General features: G+C 40.7%; 1 protein-coding gene across 1 annotated transcript; it reads left to right on the top strand.

Moving 5' to 3' along the window:
* Positions 1 to 1,725: 1,725 nt before the first annotated feature.
* Positions 1,726 to 5,707, top strand: LOC129857723 (G-protein coupled receptor 26-like). Its single transcript, XM_055926238.1, has 3 exons — positions 1,726 to 2,748; positions 4,178 to 4,291; positions 5,234 to 5,707. The coding sequence occupies exons 1-3, from the start codon at positions 2,078 to 2,080 to the stop codon at positions 5,472 to 5,474; spliced, it is 1,026 nt and encodes a 341-aa protein (XP_055782213.1). The 5' UTR covers positions 1,726 to 2,077; the 3' UTR covers positions 5,475 to 5,707.
* Positions 5,708 to 8,230: the final 2,523 nt, after the last annotated feature.

The following is an 8,230-nucleotide window of genomic DNA, read 5'->3' as shown; positions in this document are numbered from 1 at the left end:
AAAAACAAATGATAGTCCCAATAATCGTAAACCAAATGGGATGGTGTATAACTGCATAATGCTGTGGTCGCCATGCTGGTTAAGTGTGCCTTGAATTCTAAATAAATCATTGACAGTATCACCAGCAAAGCAACCCCACCACATCATACCTCCTCCTCCATGCTTCACGGTGGGAACCACACATACGGAGATCATCCATTCACCTACTCTGCTTCTCACAACGACATGGCTGTTGGAACCAAAAATCTCAAATTTGGACTCATCACACCAAAGGACAGATTTCCACCGGTCTAATGTCCATTGCTCATGTTTCTTGGCCCAAGCAAGTCTCTTCTTCTTATTGGTGTCCTTTAGTAGTGGTTTATTTGCAGCAATTAGACCATGAAGGCCTGATTTACGTAGTCTCCTCTGAACAGTTTATGTTGAGATGTGTCTATTACTTGAACTCTGAAGCATTTATTTGGGCTGCAATTTCTAAGGCTGGTAACTCTAATGAACTTATCCTCTGCAGCAGAGGTAACTCTGGGTCTTCCTTTCCTGTGGCAGTCCTCATGAGAGCTAGTTTCATCATACCTCTTGATGGTTTTTGCAACTGCGCTTGAAGAAACTTTCAAAGTTCTTGAAATGTTTTCATATTGATTGACCATCATGTCTTAAAGTACTGATGGACTGTCATTTCTCTTTGCTTATTTGAGCTGTTCTTGCCATAATATGGACATGGTCTTTTACCAAATAGGGTTATCTTCTGTATACCAGCCATACCTTGTCACATCTGATTGGCTCAAACAAATGAGCTTTTAACAAGGCACACCTGTTAATTGAAATGCATTCCAGGTGACTACCTCATGAAGCTGGTTGAGAGAATTACCAAGAGTGTGCAAAACTGTCATCAAGGCAAAGGGTGGCTACTTTGAAGAATCTCAAATATAAAATAAAATTAGATTTTTTTAAACACTTTTTTGGTTACTACGTGATCCCATATGTGGTATTTCGTAGTTTTGAAGTCTTCACTATCATTCTACAACGTAGAAAATAGTCAAAATTAAGAAAAACCCATGAATGAGTAGGTGTATCCAAACTTTTGACTGGTACTGTATACACACACAAACACATTGAGAGGCACAGGGTCAGCAGCAGTGCAGCGCCCCTGGATGGAGAGCAATTGTGGGGGGTCAGGTGCCTTGCTCAAGGGCACAATGGCAGGAGATGGTGCATGGGATCAGAGACCAGCAGCCTTATAGCTATCAGTTCAGTTCCATTCCCATTTTTGCGTTGCCTGGCATGGGGGCTTGAATCAGCAACGTTCTGGCTGTGTCTTCTGCCTTTCTCAACACCCCCAGATATATGGAATTTACATCATATGGAGATAAAACAAAGATCAATATGTTGCACGTTCATCAAATTGTAGGTGTCAGTGACATGAGTCGACACTTTACGCATGATGCTCTAATTTTAAATAAATCTATTTTTGGTAGCTTGGGGAGGCGATCGAGTGTGCAGCATGTGAGTGTAGGTGAGGGGTGATATATATAGAACAGAAGGATCCCCGGAGACAGACCATAGGAGAGACTGCGCTGCGTGTTTGCAAAGCTGTCCATCAGTGCACTGCGCGATTGCGCAATGAGGTATCATTGCGCGAGCAACGGCAAGGAAGAAATACTTGGAAACTAACTGCAGCCAGACGTGCAGGGGTGTCTATATTTGTTTATCACCCGTCCCCGGAGACAGTGGTTCAGTCCGCATCACACAACATCCATAATACTTGGAAACTAACTGCAGCCAGACGTGCAGGGGTGTCTCTATTTGTTTATCACCCGTCCCCGGAGACAGTGGTTCAGTCCGCATCACATAACATCCCTAATACTTGGATGCCCTTCCTTGCGACTCCACATAGTGAGCCGGCTGTATCGTTACATGGAGACACGAGAAGGACAACGAATTATAATTGTGACACTGTGTCGGATGTTTGTATTTGGACCTCGTAGTTCCAGCACAATGCTATCTTTAATTTATTTCCGAGGCTGGACGATGGATTCAATTGTCAAAAGTCCATATTTTTGAGCGGGACACACGCACCATGCACATAGCGGACATAGCTGTCTTTCTGTTTGTAGTAGTGATCATCGTTGTCTCGTTGCTGTCCAACGTGGTGGTGGCTATCTGCTTTCTGTACAACCCGGAGATTCGAAAGCAGGTTCCCGGGTTGTTTATCCTCAACCTTACCTTCTGCAACCTGTTTCTTACCGTTTCTACCATGCCTCTAACTCTGGTCGGACTTATCAACAAAGGAAACCCTGGAAGCAGCGGGTTCTGTCAAACTGTGGGTTTCCTGGACACTTTTCTCACCACGAACTCAATGCTCAGTATGGGGGCTTTGAGCATTGATAGATGGGTAGCGGTGGTTTTTCCGCTAAGCTACCACTCCAGAATACGACACCGGGACGCAGTGATAGCTCTGGCATACACGTGGTTACACTCGCTCTCCTTCTCCATGGTGGCCACTTGCCTCTCCTGGGTTGGGTACCATCACCTTTACGCATCCTGTACGCTCTGCAATGCGAGAGCAAGTGACACTAAGACGCAGTTCATCATCTACACTGTGGTTTTACACTCGCTCACTTTTCTCATGACCTTGATTGTGTTGTGTGTAACGTACCTGAAAGTGCTGAAAGTTGCGCGTTTTCACTGTAAACGCATCGACGTGATCACTATGCAGACCTTATTGCTGCTTGTGGATATTCACCCGAGGTAAGCTGTTTAGCCTACTGTTGAGGTGTCCTTGTCTGATTCATTTACTTGTTACATATTTTAAGGTTAGCCCATGTTTACAATTGTTTTGGTATTGCCCATGTGTAGCTTGTTTTTGGTCGCAGGTTCAGGAATGGTTGAAGAATTGCAACATTTACATAGAGCCAACTCTGCAAATAGCGCTGCAGGGTGATTTGAAAAAGCATAGTAAATCATCAATCGATCAAACAAAAAAGATAATGTAAAATAGTATTGTTGTCCATTAGTTTACTTCAATTAGTGGTGGGGTGGTAAGGTGAAAATATACAGTATATTTACAAAAAATATATATGAGGCATTAGAAATGATGAACACAATTGCATTGATATAAACCATGGTCTATCTGTATCATTAAAGCTAATCTATCCCCTAAAAAATTAGCCCACAAATTGTGACTTCAGTGGCATTACGATTGATTTCAGCACCACAGGTTTGGTCCAATGTTCCGGTCTCAGATCTCAGGCCTCTTTATCAAAACTAAAATGACACAAACATATTCCAACCCCAAAACTATTCACATACAGATCAAAACCATTATAAATTGTGATTTATATTCATGAGTTGAATAGTCCAGACAGGCATTATTGGCAGTTAGTTAACGAATTGTCATTAAATTTGCCTTGCATTTTGATATTTTGTCATAGGCAATACTATGTTCATGCCCAACATTACAATAACCTACATACAGAAAAGCAAAAATCATTCCGCATTTTAACAATAGTTTTCATCAAATGTAATACATCAAAACCTCTGATGTGCATTCTTGACATTCTTTGAGATGAGATATTCGATCAGTTTAGGCCTACTCTGCCCAGTTTACCTCAAACATTCAAAGAGCTGTTCAGTGAGAGGGATGAGAAAGATGTGAGGAGAGATATGATTGAATCACCCTGAAGCATTTTCTCTCTACATCATAGATGCTAGGATAATAGCATGTGTAATAATTTCTGGATATAGTTAAGATCCATGTCATGAATGGTTTACTGTATTTGATGATCCCTTTTCAATCACCTCCACATTACATAGCTAAAATAATTAAATTAGCCTCAAATCAGTCAATTAATGTGTGTGCACTCACTGTCAGTGTTACTTTCTTTTACGTTATCTTTCCTTCATCTTTCTAAGATATGCTGAGGTCAACTCCATGTTATTACCAGTCTATTAAAGAATAAGTATGGACCTGGAATTGGACTTGATTTACATAATGGATGTGTTACTGTTCATATATCTTGAACAATCCATTGGCATTGACCCGAGTATGAGCTCTGACACTGTCCATAGAAGCATGCTGTTTTCTCCATCAACCTTCATCCCACTCGAGAGGCCATGTTTAAACCTGTGCTCCTATACGTCCCTTGGGGTTATAATGGTCCCCTCTGTCCTTTGGTAGTGTGCGCCAGCGATGCCTGGATGAGCAGAGACAGCGGAGGCAGAGAGCCACCAAGAAGATCAGCACATTCATTGGAACGTTTGTGGTGTGCTTTGCCCCCTACGTCATTACGAGGTGAGCAGATGTTCAGATCTATCCTCAACACCACTGTGCATGTGTGGTAATGTTACATTGTGAGATTGGCTGCTGCAATGACGTCAATTCCCCATCTGAGACCAATGAAAGTTGTCTACTGCCTGAACAAATGACGTGTGCTTTAGACCAGTGGGTAAAACTGTCGAATGTGCAATGAGGACAACTGCTTTGTGCTAATGAATTTCAGTTCAGACTGGAGTCGGCCATAGTCAATTTCTACAACCTCATCTTGTTATGTTAAATTGATCCGGTGTCTAAATCACTAATCAATCAGCTTGAGGGTGATTTTGTTGTGACCATAGAAGGAGAGGTTCATAGATGCTGTTTAATTTTTTCATGAGGTATAGGATGAAACCCCAGGCAAGGGAGAAAGAATATAAGAGAAAGAGAATCCATGAGAGAATTACCATGAGTGGACGTGTGATTATGAGTAAGTCGGAGACCATGACGATACTTCTCATTAAACCTGCATTCAATCAGCTCCAACCCTTCAGAAGCTGATACAAAATAACCGTGAAGAAGAAGATCACATCAGTGTGTATAATGATGGAGAGATCCCTATTGTGAGTTTGATAGCTGCTGTGAATCACACGACCAGTGACCTTACCTAAACATTCTGAGAATAAGCCTTGTCCTTGTGTACCACCACTATACAGCGGCGTAAGCACAATGAGACAAACAAGAGCAACTCCACATCCCCTAACATTCACTATCGAATCAGAGCCATGGCATTTTCAAGCGAAATGTTGACATTTTTGAAAGCTTATTAATAAGAGTTTCCTCAGGACATTAGATTTTTTGACACCTGTGTTGTTTTTTCACTGTACGGTGGCCTATGAAACATGACTTGTTTCATAGACCAGCACTGTTAAGCTAAACACTGTTAATAATATAACTTATTCTGTGTGTCTGTCATGGCAGAATTGTGGAGCTCTCCACCCCAGGACACATAAGCCCTCATTGGGGTGTCCTGTCCAAGTGTTTGGCCTACAGCAAGGCAGCCTGTGACCCTTTTGTCTACTCACTGCTCCGAAACCAGTACAGGAAGACATGCAGTGACCTGGCTAACAAGATCTTGAAGAGGAGCTCCTTTAACTCCTCCGTCCGCAGGGTGGAGAATGGCAGGGCTACCGATACCAACAACACCAAACCCACCCAGTGAAGGGCCTTGCTATTGCCTGACTATGGCAAGATGGAGACATTGAGGTACCTACATACCTAAGTACTGAGTCATGGTTGGAGAGCGGAGAGTGTTGAGCAGACCTTAGAAGAGATTGCTGCTACGTATCGATTTCGTACTTTTGCAATGTTGAGTGTGGTTAAGTGTTGCTCTGTTGTCTCATGGTGTGACATGAGTGAGGAAAAGGTGACGAGTCATTAAATGGGAAGATATGACAGAGAGTCATGTGGGTCATGTATTACTGTTGCTAAGCCAGTGAGTCACTTGTAGTTCATTTAAGTATGTTAATTAGTGTAAAATGTTTTCATTCCAACTGAGTGGTTTTGACAGAGTGATGTCAAGGTGTACCACATATGACTTTAGATAAGACAATTTAGATTTTGATATATGTTGATAGTGTAGCAACACCACCAGGATTCACTACATTTCATTACAGCCCGCCCTCATATTTTATAACATTGTTTAGTTGATTGCAGTGCTTGACTCAAATGTTCTATTGCTTGAGTTCCTGCACCTCTTATAGAATATACAGAATATTAGCTCAAAAGTATTGTGGAGTGCCTGCACCATATAAACAGTACCGGAACCCCAAATGAGTACCAGCACCTATTTATGTCCAAGTCAAGAACTGGTTGATGAGTCATAACTTGTTTAGAAGATATTGCCACCTGTTTGAAGTCTGATCCCAATTAGTTGGTGTGCACAGTAGCATGCCCTAATTATGACTCAGCTAGCTAAGATGATGTAGGTGCAGGCCAAAAGCCTAGGGGAGAGTTCCCTTACACAAAAAAAACACATGAAAAAAACATGAAAAACACGTGGTTTTTAGACACCTGTGAAGATTTGCATGTTAATTTTTCACATAAAAAAATATCCCCAAATGTGAATTTTATTTACCACTTCCAGCTCCATCTGGTCTCCCATCCAGGGAATGATCCTGCTTAGTTTTAGAGGCAAAGCAGTAGTGGGATGCAGGGTTCTACAGTGAAAAAGTTTGGCCCCCTTTCAAATTTTCTCATATTTTTCATATTTTAATAATAGTGCATAATATTACATAAAGGGAGCCTGAGTTTACAAATAAAACAAAAAATGTATACTCATTTTATTTATTTAATTAACAAAAATGTAATTGCCCTCTTACACGCAATATCTGGTTATGCCACCTTAAGCTTCAATGACTGTAACCAAATGCTTCCTATAGTTGTTTATCAGTATCTCAGTAATTGTGACCCAATCTTCCATGCAGAACTGCTTTAACTCTGCGACATTTGTGTGTTTTCAAGCACAAACTGATCGTTCCAAGTCCTGCCACAACATCTCAATTGGGATTAGGTCTGGACTTTGACTAAGCCATTCCAAAACTAAAAATGTTTTGCTTTTTAGCCATTTTCATGTAGACTTGATTGTGTGTTTTGGATCATTGTCTTGCTGCATGACCCAGCTGCGCTTCAGCTCACAGACAGAAGGCCTGACATTCTCCTGTAGAATTCTCTGATACAGAGCAGAATTCATGGCTCCCTCTATTAAGGCAAGTCGTCCTGGTCCTGAGTCAGAAAAGCATCCCCTAAGCATCACACTACCAACACCATGCTTGACCGCTGGTATAAGGTTCTTACTGTGAAATGTAGTGTTTGGTTTTCGCCAGACATAATGGGACCCATCTCTGAGGTAAATCAGTTCTGCATGGAAGAGTGGGCCAAAATTCCCCCACAGCAACGTGACAGACGGATCAACAACTACAGGAAGCGTTTGGTTTGAGTCATTGCAGCTTAAGGTGGCACAACCAGTTATTGAGTGTAAGGGGGTAATTACTTTTTCACACAGGAGCATTGGGTGTTCCACAACTTTGTTTATGAAATAAGTATGTTATTGTTGTGTTATTTGTTCACTCAAATTCCCTTTATCTAATATTAGGTTTTGGATGAAGATCTTATAACATTGAATATAAAAAATATGCAAAAGTATAGAAATTTAGAAAGGGAATGAATGTGCCAATACTTGCAACTGGAAAAAGGCAGTGAAAGGAAAGGCCAGGGTAAGATAACCAAAGATAGGGAAAATTGCAGGACAGAAAGATTGCGTTATCATAAAAGTTTTTTTCCACGGAAAAATATTTTTGCATCCATTTTTACAATGAATTGTTTTTTCATAAATTTCATATTTATTTTTTTCTTGCAATATTTGTTTTGCTTTCAATACTTTTGGGTTTCGTTTTTTGTTGTTGTTGCAATAGTAAGAATTTTGTTCTCAACTTCAGAAGTTTTCCTTGTTATTAATGGCACAAAAGTAACTTAATCACTAGAGGATTGCACCATATAATTACAGTATTACTCAGTTACACTATTACTCCCCGACACAGTTTCAGTGAAAATCTGTGGGAGGAGGCTGTAGAAATGCAACTGCTCTCAAATCCATAGCCTACCCTATGGATGCAAGGACCATTCACGATATCAGAATTGTAGGTTTAACCATCTTTTTAGGCTTTACAATGGTTGTTTACATTTTCTTTGTTTACAAAAATTGGAATAAAACAAGCTTATATTTTTGGTTCTGATGGGGTACGACAGTTGAACTAAGCTCATGAGGCATTTGTACATTGTTGTCTTTAAGAATCAATGGGTACATATTAATTTCTAAGTAAAAAAATGATGTAGCAGCTAAGGATTGCCCCTTTAACAGGCAGTGACCTTCATACTGTATAGCAGAACTGTCACCATTTGAACGTGATCCATTAACCT

This window comes from Salvelinus fontinalis, chromosome 1 (assembly GCF_029448725.1).
Source record: "Salvelinus fontinalis isolate EN_2023a chromosome 1, ASM2944872v1, whole genome shotgun sequence".
Classification (NCBI taxonomy): domain Eukaryota; kingdom Metazoa; phylum Chordata; class Actinopteri; order Salmoniformes; family Salmonidae; genus Salvelinus; species Salvelinus fontinalis.
This window is presented reverse-complemented; position numbering and strand designations above follow the sequence as displayed.

Bases quoted from the DNA above. Each gene is read 5' to 3' on its own strand.
- LOC129857723 (XM_055926238.1), top strand. From the start codon at position 2,078: ATGCACATAGCGGACATAGCTGTCTTTCTGTTTGTAGTAGTGATCATC. The intron at 2,749-4,177 runs GTAAGCTGTTTA...GTCCTTTGGTAG, and splicing joins CTTGTGGATATTCACCCGAG to TGTGCGCCAGCGATGCCTGG. The intron at 4,292-5,233 runs GTGAGCAGATGT...CTGTCATGGCAG, and splicing joins GCCCCCTACGTCATTACGAG to AATTGTGGAGCTCTCCACCC.